Raw genomic sequence first — 16534 nt, 5'->3', positions numbered from 1 at the left:
TGCGCTCCTGCCCGCGAGGCCCAGGTCAGCGCGCCCCCGCCCCCGCGGGGACATCTCGGGGCCTCTGTGGGTCCCCAGGATTTCTCCAGTCCCCCCACTGGAAAGCGGCCAAGGCTTCCGGGCTGCTGTGGTGGACATCGTTAGATCATCCAGTGGCTAGTGGTTTTGTAGCAGACAAGGAGTGCGCGCCTCCTAATTAGGGGGACGAGGAGGACTCTAAGGACTTCTTTTTGCAGGGGGGCTTCAAGTGTTTGTTGGCAAGATGGCTCCTCCCTTGCCTCCCTCCCCTCCATCTGGAAAGGTCCTGGCTGAAATGTGCCGAACCTGGGTTTCTTCCCCCAGGCATGTGTGTGTGTGTGTGTGTGTTGGAAAAGTGGGGAGCTGAAGGGGATAAGGGACGGATCAGAACCTAGAACCCTGAATTATGTACCTGGAAGACGTTTAGTTAAATGCCATTGAGGTCATAGCCATAGAACACCCCACTAACTCAAACCTTCTGGTTAGAAGCATTTGAGGTGTCCAATACCCCAAAGCCAAAATCCCACTGGCCTCATCGCGATGTTTGCTCAGCAAAGGAATCTCGGTTCTTTAGTTTTGCCCCCCAAGTGACCCGAATTGCCGTGCTGTTGGGCTGTAGTTTGGGAATCAGTCTCCCAGATCAGTGCTGATTGTACTACAAAGTGGCTCCCCTTTCTCTGAGAGATATGAGTGCAAGACCAACAGTCCTGAGAGAGCCCCTCAGATGAAAGTTAGTGAACAGAAATGGGTTTTGGTCTTTTTCCCTTGTTGTACAACTGATCATTTTTCACAATAGGGACGAATAACAATCTCATCATCACCCACTCTGACCACCTTTGAGGTGTTCTGAGGCACAAAGGAACTGCTGCTGTCCCTGAAAAAAAAAAATGCTTTGAAATTTATGAAGCACTGTATAAACATCAGTTACAGTATAAAAGTGTGCGATTGCCACAAGAAATATTTGCTGAGCGCCTGTGTGTGGAGCATGGGCTAGAAATAAAAGTACAGTCACCAAAGCTGAATCCTTCCCACCCATTAGGGTGCTCCCAGTGCAAGGGACCAGAAATAACGTGCTGAATTCACAAGCCTACAATTCACCTATTTAAGGTATACAATTCAGTGGCTTTTTTTTTTTTTTTTTGTATATTCACAGTGTTAGAACATGAGTAGATATTGGAATATTCATAGAGAAAACATGAAAAGATGCTCAAAAACTAATTAGATGAAGCAATACTATTAAAACATTTTTCCCTTAAATAAATGCTTGAAAACCAGGTCTAGCTCAAGATGCCACTATGAGAACCATGACACTGCCCACCTCAGTGGGCCATCCCCACCCCCCTTGCTGCTGACAGAATTCGCCTTGTGTACTGGTATGTCCAGCCTCTGAAATAAGTCATAATCTGTCCCATCCTGGTCTGACAGTTAGTGGTCAGGTGTGACTCAACTATAAGCCAATAAATTTTAAGGCGAAGTGGGAGGCTTCAAGAAATATTCACCTCCTTGATGAGACAAGAAAGAAAAGGCTCTCTCATTCTCCCCTCTCTGGTCAAACCCTGCCTCCTGCCTTTGAATGTACTCAGATCATGATGGGATGTCTGAAACAGTGGCAGGATCTCAAGGCCATGAGAGACAGCCCTGGAGAAAGAAGCCATCATGCAAATGCTGCACTTACCCCATAAGGATGACCGTTATGCACTTAAGTGCTTCCCAGCTGGCACTAGTGGTAAAGAACCCACCTGCCAGTGCAGGAGACATAAGAGACATAGGTTCGATCCCTGGGTTGGGAAGATCCCCTGGAGGAGGACGTGGGAATCCACTCCAGCATTTGTGCCCGAGAATCCCATGGACAGAGGAGCCTGGCAGGCAACTGTCCGTAGAATTGCAGAGTCAGACACAACTGAAGTGACAACACACAACATATATGCACTTAAAAAGGTAAATCCTTGTGGTCTGGGGACCAGGAACAATAGCATCACCTGTGATCTTGTTAGACCTACAGAATCTCAGGCCTCAGACTGACTGTCTAGTTTAACAAGCTCCCCAGGTGATTCAGATGTATTTTACAGTTTGAGAAGCACTAGCTAAACTCCTGTGGGGTGAATTTTCCTTTTACTTCAGTCAAATGCATAGGAATTTATGAAGAGAAAAAATAGTGGGTGATCAAGGGATTGAAGATTCTGGAGAGAATTAAGTGAGTATGGAAGGATGAGATCAAGAATACAAATGAAGTTGCCAGATGGCCTAGGTGTCCAATAAGGAGAGAGCAAAAATCATCTGTTTGGAGCGGATATAAGAAAGAGGAAATGGTGAGGAGTTTCTTAGCAACTCAACAAGTGGTGAATATAAAAATTACTGAATAAGAGCTTGGGTGAACTGGATGGCTTGAGTAAGAGGTACATGGATCTAACTTTCCCTGCACTCTAGAAGCCCCGAAGCAGAGCACATGGTTGCAAATTAGCACAGTGGGAATTTCAGGGGGATCAAGGTCACAATTAAGACCATCATTAAAAGGTTGACTGTGGAGTATGCATTCGATTAAAGAATGCAGTGGACAAATTAAATAAATGGCCTGAGTTCCATGGGAGAGTTTCAAGCATGTAGTCCTGGGTTGGCCCAGGACTTCATGGAATGGCCCTGAAAAGTGGCTGCAGAGAAATATTGGGGGGAAAAAAAAAACAGGTAAGAACGTCACCATTAGAGAAGGGGGCACCAAATATGAAATCTCAGAACAATGACTTATGATTATGTGAATGGAGAAAGGAAATGTCCTTAGTAAGAAAGGCAAGCAAACTGCATCAACTATGTCTTCTTGATAATTATCCAAAAGGCAAAACTTAAAATCTATCTTTAATGATGCACACTCAGTTGCTTGAGTGGCGCCTGACTCTTTGAGACCCCATGGACTGTAACCCACCAGGCTTCTCTGTCCATGGAATTTTCCAGACAAGAATACTGTAGTGGGTTGCCATTTCCTTCTCCAGGGAATCTTTTAGACCCAGGGATCAAACCCATGTCTCCTGCATCTCCTTTATTGGCAAGTGGATTCTTTACCATTGAGCCACCTGGGAAGTCCTTACATCTTAATCAAAAAGGACTCAAACCTTAAATGATAATAAATATGGGCCTTTACCTCAGGGTTTATGATAAAAATTGACACCAACTAATATAGTTTCCTAGGCTGCCATAACAAATTACAAACTAGAGGCCTTAAAACAACAGAACTTTATTGTCTCACTGTTCTAGAAGCTAGAAAGATGAAATCAAGGTGTCAGCAGGGCCCTGCTCCCTCTGAACCTGTCGAGGAGAATCCTCTCTTTCCTCTTCTAGTTTCTGTATTTGCCAACAATCTTTGGTTTCCTTCACTTAGAGGTGGATGCACCAATCCAATTGCTGCTGCCATGGCCACATTCTCCCCATATGTTTTTGTGCCTCTCCCCATCTTCTGAGAACACCAGGCATATAGGATTAAGGGCCCAGGGCCCACCCTACTCCAGTAAGAGGGCTTCCCAGGTGGCGCTAGTGGTAAAGAACACACCTGTCAATGCTGGAGACAGACACAGATTCGATCCCTGGGCTGTGATGATGCCCTGGAAGAGGGCATAGCAACCCACTCCAGTGTTCTTGCCTGGAGAATCCCTTGGACAGAGGAGCCTAGTGGGCTACAGTCCATAGAGTCACAAAGAGTCAGACACGACTGAAGCAACTTAGCATGCACACCTGCAGTCCAGTAAGACTTTGTCTTATATATTACATCTGCCAAGACCCTACTGCCAAGTAAAGTCACAGTCTGAGGCACTGGGGGATAGGATTCAACATACCTTTTTAAGGGACACAATTCAAAAATATCAGCCCAATGAGATGACTATTTTTAGGTTAATTATTTAGATTGAAAGACTTTTCATGCCTGAATTACTTCAAGCAAAAAGCAATGGCATATTAAACTCCCAGGTCCCAGTCTGGGACCTTTCTGGGTGAGGCAGGGGCTGCTGGGAAGGGTAACAGGATAGAAACACTAGGTGAGGCAAGCGTTCTGGGCTCTGGTCACAGCACTCCTGTTGGCTGGTCCTATGTGGCCATCACCCCGCATTCTCCATTCATAAATTCGGCAAGGGACCAGGCTCAGCCTTGATTCTGTTCATCTCTGCTCAATGGTCAACAAGAACTGAGAAAGCAGAAAGGAGCCCTGAGGTCCTAAGCTATATCTGTACATGAAACCATGACTAATATTCTGTATTCACACTTTTCCATTAACCTGAATTAACCTGAAGAGAGAATAAAGAGAAACCCTATTCAATCAATTCCAAGACCAAAGAGGTAGATGTTTGTATACTTTTTAAAGACTCCAAAAATGAGTGGAAATCAAAATCAGAAGTCCTGATAGAGTATACAGTACTTTCCAACTTTTTGATATAGAGTACAAATTGTTATTGTATGAAAAGGCTAATGGTTGATAAACTCTTAGTATCGCTTACCAGTAGGGAAAAGAGCAACGAATTATAATCATGTGAAAAAGAAACAACAGGCACAGTGGGTGTACCATGTAACATTCTGTCCATGAAATACTGCAGTTCATGTGGCGGATTTGCCAACTGATAGAAATTTCTACCTAGCCAGTTCGGAGACTTCTATGAACCCAAAAGAGTCTTCCGCTTTTAACAAAAAATGGCAGGCAAGTGGTAATTTTCCCCAAATTAAAAATGGCACTGGTCTTTGATTAGCCAGAGAGATCTTCTTCAAATGCAATTCTGATTATGGCCCAAAAACCTTCAAAGCTTTTCCAAAATCTCTAGGATTACCCTTAATAAGGGGCTTAAAGCTGTGAGGGTGTGGTCCTGCCTTTCTCTCCAGCCCCTGTTTCCTGCTTCCACTCTCCCAGCCACTTAGTCCTTACCTGTTAGTCGGGTGGGTTGGATGTACAAATTCAAAGTTTTCTTCAGTTAAAGATCTCGCCTTCCTTTCCCCTCCCTACCTCGTCTCCTCTTCATAGTTACCTTGGCGCCCCCTTCAGATGCTCACTCACATCACTTCCTTGACTAAGCCTGCCCTCACCTCCCCAGCCAGATAGGGTCTGCTTTAATATCAGGTACCGTACTCCCAGAATACGTGAGAGTTTGTATTTATATATTCAGGTTATTTTAAAATAAATATCTATATTAGTCAGGGCTCTGAAAGGAAATAAATCAACCTCAGATACTTCAATTAAGAGAACTGAATCAAAAGACAATATTACAGGTGTGAGCAGGTTAAGAGAGGCAACAATGGATGTCGAAACCCCCAGGGACTAGTCTTCGGGCCACCTGGGTTTGAGGGGTGTCAGGGGAACACCACCCTGATTCCCCTCCAGGACTGACCTCATCCATTAGCAGCTGGGATTACTGGTGGCCAACCAGCATTAGCCAAATCTCTCTTTGGGACTTATCCTCCAGTAAAAGAACCTTCTTACTGAAGATACGTCCTTTAATACACCCAATAACTGGTCTACTTGGAGTTACAAAGACCCGCCCACTTGGCCCCCTTCCCTGCACACCCCCATCTGACAACTGCAGGGTCATCCCAGCTCATTCTGCCCAGTCCTGCTTCCCTCATCTCCCCACCCCCAGTGGCAACTCCAAGAGCACTCACTCGCCAGGCCTCCTACAGACAGAATGCTGGAGTCTGTTTCTCATGGAACCTGACCTGAAAAAAAAGCCAAGGGGAAGGGAAGTGTTCACCAAGCACCATATGAGCTGGGACCATGAAGAAGAAGAGGTCCCCTGCAACCTAAAAAAGTGCATTAACTGCCAAAATATAGCCCCTGACCAGGAAGGAAGCAGGGGAGAAATAGCTCAACCTCTCTTCTCCCTCCCTGTCAATTTCTTGCCTTACTTCCCATTGCTGGGAAGCCAGCCCAATATTCCAGGCTAGAACAGATCAGGTAATAGATGGGGTGGGCAGAGGGGAGCAGATGCATATGGAGGTTAATCAGAACAACCCACATTTTTGCTCCTCAGTATCCCTTTTTACTCATCCCTCAAATGAAGAAACTCTGTCCCCAGTGTGGAAAACACCCCTAGCTATTATCAGCCTCAGGGTGATATCAATTCAGGTTTGTTCTGAGCAGAATCTAACCTGCAGTGTTGTCTAACTTTAGTACCTCATATGGGGAAGCAGGAAAGGAGGAAGATAAAGACAAAATCAGTATAAGTTATGCAGCCACCTCTATAGCTAATCATGGGGTCTAACTGATAACTGCAACTCCCGTCTTCTACCATCCACTCCCTGTTCTCTTTACTCTTGGTCAGCATATGTCAGGGCAAAACAAAACTTCATCCCTGCAGCATCCTGTTGTTCTGATGACAACAGTTTTCCATTGACTGTTTTGTGTAGCAACAACCAAATTTCTCCTTAGTAAGTGACCAATAGCTCCAGTGGCAAGAGGAGCCCTGAATAACCAAGAAGGTCACCTTAGCTTCCAATATAGTGGAATCACGGATGTGTTCTCCGATAGAACATTGGCCATTTTCCCCCCTTGTGAATGAAGAATTACAATGAGGAGCCAGTTGGCAAGGGAGACGGAAAGATGCTGAGAGATGCTCAGGTGAGGGGATAGAGAGCAAATAGAAAATAACCAGCACAGTGAGAGGAAAGAGAAGGGGCTGCCACCAGGGAAAGTAGGGGTCAGGAGAAAGAGTTTGCCAGCTATATAAGATATGAAGGAGATCATAGATGAGTTGTGACTATAACAAGTTAAAAATAATTATGCCTGTTGGCAGATGATCCAGACAACATCCAACAAGTAGTTAGAACCTAATGCTCAAGTGAGAAGAGGCTGGAAAATATGCCTGGGGGCAGATGTTCATAGGGGGTGAGAAGTAAATCTCAGGAAGTAGATAAGATTTAGAGTCAACAAAAATTGATGGTGCCGCCTCCAGAAGCTTCCTCAGGGCCATTTTCATCCTCACAACACAGGAGCATAGTAAGATTGCTTCCATTTTTTGAGATGAACAAGTAGATTCAGCAAGATGAGTGACTTTCTCAAAATTGCACAGAAGCAAGGAGCCTGGGTCTCTAGGGAATCTCACCAAGGGAGAGAAAAGAGAGCATTGTATTTCTGAGCATTCTGAGCACTGGGGCATGTGTGCCTATTATCTCACTTGATCCTCATGTAATCTGAAGGCAAGTTTTATTGTACCCACTTTACAGATGGGCACAGTTAAGTACTTTGCCTAAGAACTCAAAGCCAGGAAGCAAGAGTCAGAGTCTGAGTCCAGGTCAGACACAGGATCCCTAATTGTTCAACTGTGTCATACCACAGGTGGGCCTGGAATACATTTAACTGATGAGAGAAGAAACAAGATTCATAAAACCAGAAAAGAGTTCCTCAATCTAAAAATAGCCTAGTATCTTACAAGTCAAGGGGAGACATTTTCACTGGGAGAAGATAGAACACCATGGAAAACACAGTGGACTCTACGAGTTCCAGAAATGCTACAAGCTGGCTGCGAGACCCCATACCAACCTCTTAGCTTATCTGGGCCACTACTTCCTCACAATGAACAGTACAGAGGCTTCTCCTCTACCTTCAGTGTGTGTGTGAAAGTCACTCAGTTGTGTCCAACTCTTTGGGACCCCGTGGCCTGTAGCCAGCCTCCTCTGTCCATGGAATTCTCCAGGCCAGAATACTGGGGTGGGTAGCTGTTCCCTTCTCCAGGGGACCTTCCCAACCCAGGGATTGAATCCAGGTCTCCTGCATTGCAGGCAGATTCTTTACTTGAGCCACCAGAGAAGCCCTACCTCCAGACCTCCCTGTATACATATTCATCATTTCCTCCATCTCCAGGTGGACAGTTTACTTAATTGTTCTTAGGAAGGATTCATCTGTTCCTGCATCTCTGTCACTTTGCTCCTACAATCACCACACTTCAGAATCTTCGTTCTCTCTGTCTCTCCACTTGCCACTTGAGCATTTAAAACACACTCAAATCTTGCAAGAATATCAGAGTGGGTTACCATGCCCTCCTCCAGGGGATCTTCCAGACCCAGACCCAGGGTTCGAACCTGCAACTCCTGCAGCTCCAGCATTGCAGGCAGATTCTTTACCACTGAGTCACCAGGGAAGCCCACATAGTTTGTTGGTACTTAATAAATGTTTACTATGTAACTAGATCTCAATTTCTTTATTTCTTCCTTCTTTCCTTTTCTTCTCCTTGTTCTTCTCTCCCTCTCCCCTCTCTTTCTTCCTTCTTCCCTTCCTGAAACCCATTTGCGCAACTGATAAAGAACATTTCAACCTGAAAGTCTCACAGAACTGTCTAGAACTGAGCTCATCTACTTCAGCACCCCAACCTGCTCTTCCTTTAGCATTTCTTACACCTGAACTCCTCCTTACAACATGCCATAGAGTTCTCCGTCCAGAATAACAGCTATCTATTAACATCATTTTGGGGATATAGATGTTCAACTATGGTGGCTACAGATCTGCCACCCAAATTATATCCCTCAACCTCATCTTCAAGGATATCATGGGAGTCTTCCAAAGGCTTTACCAAAATCACACTGCCATTCTTCTGTACCAAGTAACCACCTCAAGAAGGAATGAAGGAACTGTGACTCAGGGAGAGAAAACAGCTACAGAAAATGAAATGCAGCAAATAAATAGCCTTTAAAATCTCAACCAGAGCAGTTAGAAATACTTCTTTAAAGTTATTTGACTGTACTGTATGAATTTTACAAAAAGCAAGGTAAAAGAAAACCTGAATCAGAATCAGGGCAAAAACGTCCCTCTTAGCTAATGTCAACATGTTATTGAGAAGAGATTGGAAGTACCAGAACTATACTACATATTATTTTGGCTTGTTGCTTTCATGTTTATACTTTGGTAAACTGGTTAGTAAATGGTTTCAGGTTCTTTCCATAGTCTGGATCACTCCCTGCAGAGCTGTTTGGACCCTGCAGCATTTCAAAAATTCAGCTGGGCTTCATCAACTGACAATTCAAGAAACAGCTTATAAACCCATTATTTTTGTTTTCTATGAATATTGTTTGCTACAGTTTCACTTGAGAAATTCATTTTAAACCTTGTGTTAGGAAAAGCATTGCTTCCTAGAAGAAATGAGTACTTTTTCCTCTCACAGTTACTTTAGAAAACTGTTAACTGACTATAGGTTCTTTTAGGTTTCTTTGAAGCTTCAAGACAAATTTATTGTCCTATTATAGGATCTGTGCCCTCCTGGCCAGATGCGTGCATGTGTGCTAAGTCCCTTCAGTCATGTTTGAGTCTGTGTGACCCTATGGACTGTAGCCCACCAGGCTCCTCTGTTCATTTGATTCTCTAAGCAAGATTACTAGAGTGGGTTGCCATGTACTCCTCCAGGGGATCTTTCCAACCCAGGGATTGAACCCAAGTCTCTTACTTCTCCTGCATTGGCAGGCAAGTTCTTTATCACTAGCGCCACCTTGGAAGCCCCCCGGCCAGGATATATGTGTTATATTTGCTCCCAATCTCACCACCACAATTATTAACTTTCCACTCTATTTTCCATAACTGTACTTTAAAAAAAAAAATTCTATTTATTTACATTTTTACATGTGTATCCATTGAGCTGCCTCAAATTCTTGGTTGAAAATTATGAAGTGTGCATTAAATTTTAATTAATTATGAATTAATTATTTAATATGAGTGCCATTATTCCCAACTAACCCATTATTATTTTTATATTTTTATTAAAAGTTAAAAAATTTGTTGTTCCAGTTTTGAAGTGAGGTGAAAGTCACTCAGCCATGTCCAACTCTTTGTGACCCCATAGACTGTAGCCCCATTGGCTACTCTGTCCATGGGGGTTCTCCATGCAAGGATACTGGAGTGGGTTGCCATGCCCTCCTCCAGGGGATCTTCCCAACCCAGGGATCAAACCCAGGTCTCTGGCATTGCAGGCAGATTATTTATCAACTGAGCCACCAGGAAAGCTCCAATGAGAACATAATTGATATACACCACTGCTAAGTTTAAGGTGTACAGCATAATGATTTGATTTACATCATGATGAAATGAAGACCACAATATGTTTAGTGAACATCCATCACCTCATATAGATAGAACATTAAAGAAATAGAAAAAAATGTTTTTCCTTTTGATGTAGATTCTTAGGATTCACTCTCTTAATAACTTTCATGTAGAATGGACAGCAGGGTTAATTATATTTATCATGTTGTACATCACATCCCTAGTACTGTCTGTTTGTACTTATCCTCTTATTATTTTTAATGTTCTTAGGTTGTAAAGATAATTTATGCATTATCAAGGAGGGTTGCTGCTGCTGCTAAGTCGCTTCAGTCGTGTCCGACTCTGTGCAACCCCATAGACGGCATCCCACCAGGCTTCCCTGCCCCTGGAAATCTCCAGGCAAGAACACTGGAGTGGGTTGCCATTTCCTTCTCCAATGTATGAAAGTGAAAAGTGAAAGTGAAGTCGCTCAGTCGTGTCCAACTCTTAGCAACTCCATGGACTGCAGCCTACCAGGCTCCTCCCTCCATGGGATTTTCCAGGCAAGAGTACTGGAGTGGGGTGCCAGTGCCTTCTCCAATCAAGGAGGGTTACCTGAACCAATTGCAGAAACCACCTTGCTACCCAGTCTGGACAGACCTAACAAGTCCTGTCCCATCTGAGGGCAACAGATCATCTTATCCACACAGCTGACATCTCTCTTTTCCAGTGTCCCTGCTCTAAATGTGGTGTCAAAAGATGATGAGATCAGTGAGATTAATTTATTATTCAGTAAATTCACATTATTTTCCTTCTTCAGTATCCAATTGAAAATCCTAATTTATGCCTCTTTCCTCCCCTTCCTCCATTATCTGATCATTTAGTTATTTCATTCTTCACCTTCAAAAAGGACAAATGGGTTGGAAATAAACTAAATGTCCACCAACAGATGAATGGATAAAGAATATATATACAAAGGAATACTACTCAGTCATAAAGAATAAAATAATGCCACTTGGATGGACCTAGAGATTATCATACTAAGTGAAGTAAGTCAGGAAAAGACAAATACCATATTGTATCACTTATATGGAATCTAAATATGAGGCTAATAAACTTATTTATGAAACAGAAACAGGTTCACAGACTTACAGGACAGACTTGTGGTTGCCAAGGATGGAGTGGGAGAGGGATGGATAGGGAGTTTGGGGTTAGTGGGTGTGAATTATCAGATATAGTATGGCTAAACGACAAGGTCCTACTCTATGGCACAGGGAACTATATTCAACATCCAGTGATAAACCATAATGGAAAAAAATATGAAAGAGAATGTATATATTTTAACTGAATCACTTTGCTGTACAGTGGAAATTAATACAACATTGCAAATCAACTATATTTCAATAAAATAAAAATTTAAAAAGAAAATGGAAAAGCATGAACAATTATTAGGCTATTAAAATCATGTACCTGAGACAAGAAAAAATTGAGAGACCAAATCCTTATAGTCAAAATGGGAAATTAACAATGTTCTTATTTCAGGTGGTTCTGAAAAGAAGTTTCTTCTAGAATTATCTACAGAGATTACTTGTATTTCCTACATGCAGTAAATATCTAAATTGTCCACTTCTTTTTGATCTTGGAGATCTAGGAAGCATGGTCAGGAAAATTGTTCTTTCTCTGTTGTAAAATTATTTTAAGTTTAGGCTCCTTGCTTTACTTTTTTCTTTCCACTTTCAACCACTACTTAAACCTAATATATTAATGGAATGTTCTTTGAGAAAGTAATTATGTAAATACTAGCAAGATAAAATTATCTTGAGAAAATCTATTCCAAGGGAAAAAATGCTTTCATTTTTTCATTTCCTTTGTTTCTATTTCCTCATACTTGTGAAAGTGATATTGGCTACTTCCTTTAAAAAATGGTAAAATTTTTAGTTATTGTATCATGCTTCAATAAATAGACATAACAAGGGACATTGTCAATAATAGAATAATTCATCATCTTATATAGGTAACTGATTATTTATAATATTACCTGTCCCCAGGGATCAAACCCAAAGAGCCTTTTCATGAATTTGGGAAAGTGGAGCATTCTCAGAAGCTTTCACAACAATATACATTTAGTCAGAAGTGAATTTGCTGTGAAGGTAACAAGGCTGAGGCCTAAGGGCTCCTACCTTGATTTTTCCTTGACCTTGTGAGGGAACCTTTCCAATGTGTTCATAAGGTCATATATTTTTGTAAAGTTTGTAAAAATCAATTGTTTGGTCTTTTTTTGTCTCAAAGAGGAACTCCAAAATTGCCTAAGTTTTGGACTGCATAAAATCTGGATCTATGCCTCATCGCAATGGAAAGCAACCTAGCAATCTGTTTTTCTCCAAAGTAAGATTTTAAGTACAGCAAACCAACTCTCTTCTGTAAAATACTGTTCTAAGTGCATGGTGGTGGTGGTTTAGTTGCTAAATCATGTCCGACTCTTGTGACTCCATGGACTGTAGCCCGCCAGTCTCCTCTGTCCATGGGATTTCCCAGGCAAGAACACTGAAGTGGATTGCCATTTCCTTCTCCTGGGGATCTTGCCAACCCAGGGATAAAACCTGTGTCTCCTGCTCGGCAGGCAGATTCTTTACCACTGAGCCACCTGGGAAGCCCTTTAATTGCATAAGACTGAAGGGGAAAAAAAAAATGTGTGCTCATTTGAGTCATTATACTAGACTATTTTGAAAGTAATATTTGGGAAAAAATGCCCTATTTAATATTCAACCAAGTCCAACTGTAATTTAAACCATTAGCATTTAGCTTCTATTAATAATTTAGCCATAACTCACACTTCCTAATAAATTAGGAGAGCTTGGCAATAATTCAATATACAATTAACATTTCACAGACATGCAGATTTTTCTTTTAATGTATGCCCATAAAGAGGTGAAATAATATGTCTCCTCTAGCATTTCCCTTTTGAGAAAAACTATATTTTTTAAAAAGCTTACATAAAAAATTACATGTCCATTATAACCATTTCATAAGGGAAGCTAATATTTCATCAAATCAGGATAATTAGGACATATAATTATCTTTCATCACAGTGTAATCTTTCTGTCACTGAAATGCAGCACTTATAATCTTAAACTATGCTTGCTAATCTTGGCCACAAGGAAGTTAGAGGAAAGGTAATTCATAAAACAACTCAGAAAGGTAATTCCTAAGACACCTCAGTACACCAAACCACCTAGATTACTGTGGGCCACAGTCAACACCCCAAATTATACTGAGAAACAAACAGGCAACCAAAGGGAAATATAAAGTACAATTCTGAGCAAGTTATAATTTTATCCCTTGTAGTCTGTGCCTCTCAGCCATCAAGTGGCCTAACTGTGCAAGATCTGTAGCTTCCCAATGGCTCCTTGAAGTGCGTTGCAGGCATCCAGCCTCAATCTCACAAAGGCCACCGAGCACAGTGCCCTGAAGCTCTCATAAGTCCTACCCATGGGATTTTCCTCTGGAGCGAGTTGCCATTTCCTACTCCAAGGCATCTTCCCATCCCAAGGACTGGACCCCCATCTCTGTGTCTCCTGCATTAGAAGATTCTTTACAACTAGCACCACCTGGGAAGCCCCTCTTTAGAGGGCACTTAGACCTGAATTATGGTCGATTCTACAATTACAATAAGATTCAGTGGTGTGTTTCTGTACCTTGAGAGTGAAGAGATTAAGTCAAGGTCAAGCACAAGGTCTCAACTTGAGGTTGGGCAGAGGGAGAGGAGAGAGCAGACAATACCAGAAAGCATCCTGAGGTCGGAGTTGAAACAGTGACTTCTCCTTTCGTTTTCGAGGCAGATGTGTTGTGCTGGGCATTATGCCAAGAACTGTGCATGCGTATCTCACTTAAATAACTAGATAGGACTGTGAAAGAGGCTTTATTATCACTGCCAGTCTACAGGTAAGGAAGTAGATTTGGTGAATAGCTAGTGCATGGAGAAGAGACTCCGGGTTTATATTCAGCCTGATTCAAGAGCCTGGATTTGAAAACATTATGCCAGTGTTTCCCAAAGTCAGAAACAGAGTCTCTGCAATCTGTGACAGGATTTTACTTGGTGCACAGATGCTTCATTAAATATTGAGAAAGGCATGACTTTCCTTTTGAAGGTCTTTCAATCCTTTTCCTGTCAAAGAGAAAGGCTCAATTTGGTACTGAATTGTCAACACCTCTCTACTCTTGCTGGTCCGCTTTTGTAAACAAGGAGACCAAGCCACAGGCTTAGCCTTCAGTAGGCAGTGAGTGGTATCTAGCTGGAATTTAGCGAGTATTTTCATAGTATTTGTTTCCATATATTTTATATCTGTGGAATGAAATATGGGTTTTTCATCATGTAAAACAAATTTTTTTTCAGTAAGTGTATTTAAATAGTGTGCATATTTAAAGAAAATATTAAGTCACTGTGGTGACCAGCTTATGGCTATCTCCCTAGTAATGCCATCAAACACAATAAGTATTGCTGTGAAGGTATTTTGCAGATGTGACTAAAATTCATAATTGCTTGATTCTAAGTGAGGGAGATTATCTTGGAGTATCTGGGTGGGCCCAGTGTAATCAAAGGGTCCTTAAAGGGAAAGAAGGAGGTATGAGAGTCAGAAGGAGATATGAGGACAGAAGCAGGAGTCAGAGTGATGCAGCCAGAAGCCAAGGAATGTAGACAGCTGCTAAGAGGAGGACAAGGCAAGGGAATGGATTCCCGCTCTGTGTGCTGAGTCACGCTCAGTCATGTCTGACTCTTTGCAACCCCACGGACTGTAACCAACCAGGCACCTCTGTCCATGGAATCTTCCAGGCAAGAATGCTGGAGTGGGTTGCCATGCTCTCTTCCAGATCTTCCCAACCCAGGGATCAAAGCCAAGTCTCCCACATTGCAGGCGATTCTTTACCAGCTGAGCTACCAGGGAAGCCCCAGTTTCCCCCTGGAGCCTCCCAAAAGATGCGGCCATGTAGACACCTTACCTCAGCCCAGATTTCAGACTTATGACCTCTAGAACTGTAAGAGAGTCATTCTGGTTGTTTTAAGCTACTAAGTCAGTGGTACTCTGTTTCAGTGGCAGCAGGAAACTAACACAGTCAATGGTGTTTGCTAGGCCACAAATGACACGGTAAGCCAGGTAGTATTAAGTTACAATACCTGTCTAGAAACCAAGGGCCAGGTTGCTTACTAAACAGTTTAGAGAGAACAGTGCTCTTCTCTGTAAACTTTGAAATATGTTAGTTTATGCCTGTTAAGAGTTATTGGTGTATAGCAGGTGCTCTGTAAACATCCAGGGAATGGATGGATGATGAAAGGTGAGTGAGGGAGAGAGAGAAGTATTTCCCTGGAACATGCTGTGGGACTTGCTCTCCTCTACAAAGCCTGTGTCTGCTAAGTGAGAATGGCCATGTGCCTCAACAAGAAAAATAAAAACTTTCCTGGGTCACCATTAGGAAGCCATTAGGAAGCAGTCTTAGGGCTAAACGTTGCTGCTTGTAAATGTACCATTCTGCAGATACCAGTCAGTTTCCAGGACTTTGACAGTCTGCTCTTTTTGTGTTTAGGGGCAACATCTTCTCTTTTTACAGAGGGTCCATCCTTTTTTCTTACAAATTCTTCAAATAAAGACACATTCTCGAATGAATTTTTTCTCCTTTAACCCTCGTATTTTGCCCTAATCTCTGTTTCATTATCTAGTTGCTGGTTTCCTTCTTGTCTGGACCTTCCATCATTATTTGAGCCTTATGACATTACTCAAGTAGAAAGTTTAACCCATCTCAAGCATTGACTTCTGGGTATGCTAATACACTGCTTTTTCTGAGTGTCAATTTCAGAGCCAAAAATATTTTAGTTTTTAGTTTTATACAGTCTGCTGCTGCTAAGTCGCTTCAGTCGTGTCCGACTCTGTGCGACCCCATAGACGGCAGCCCACCAGGCTCCCCCGTCCCTGGGATTCCCCAGGCAAGAACACTGGAGTGGGTTGCCATTTCCTTCTCCAATGCATGAAAGTGAAAAGTGAAAGTGAAGTTGCTCAGTCGTGTCCGACTCTTAGCGACCCCATGGACTGCAGCCTACCAGGCTCCTCCACCCATGGGATTTTCCAGGCAAGAGTACTGGAGTTGGGTGCCATTGCCTTCTCCTATAAGCTCAAATTATTTAGATCTCCTTGAGAAGGAAATGGTAACTCACTCCAGTATTCTTCCCTGGGAGATTCCATGGACAGAGGAGCCTGGTGGGCTACAGTCCATAAGGTTGCAAAGAGTTGGACACAACTGAACAACGAAACAACAACAAAAATAATACATGCATGTTGGTTTTTTTAATGACATAGTAACAAAAAAGAATTGAACTCATGTTGAACCCCAGTTCCCTTCTTGATAGGTGTGTGTGTGTGTGTGTGAGAGAGAGAGAGACACGAAGATACAGAATTATTCCTCCAGAGATATTCAAGGCATACACAAGGCTATCTGTATTCTTTAACAGCAGTAGCATTCTGTACACTGTTCTTCATCTTGTTTTTTTTAACCTAAAAATCT

At 42.4% G+C, this 16534-nt stretch overlaps 1 protein-coding gene across 1 annotated transcript in view; it reads left to right on the top strand.

Moving 5' to 3' along the window:
* The window catches only part of CCDC28A (coiled-coil domain containing 28A), a 98638-nt gene that overhangs the window by 8143 nt on the left and 73961 nt on the right, over window positions 1–16534 (top strand). Inside the window, exon 4 of the mRNA XM_010844302.1 lies at window positions 1294–1391. Coding sequence (XP_010842604.1) covers window positions 1294–1391 — 98 coding nt within the window. The remainder of the gene's footprint in view (window positions 1–1293; window positions 1392–16534) is intronic.

This window comes from Bison bison, unplaced genomic scaffold, assembly GCF_000754665.1.
Source record: "Bison bison bison isolate TAMUID 2011002044 unplaced genomic scaffold, Bison_UMD1.0 scf7180017864198, whole genome shotgun sequence".
Lineage (NCBI taxonomy): Eukaryota > Metazoa > Chordata > Mammalia > Artiodactyla > Bovidae > Bison > Bison bison.
Note: the sequence above shows the minus strand (reverse complement) of the source record. Positions and strands in the feature narration are given on the sequence as shown.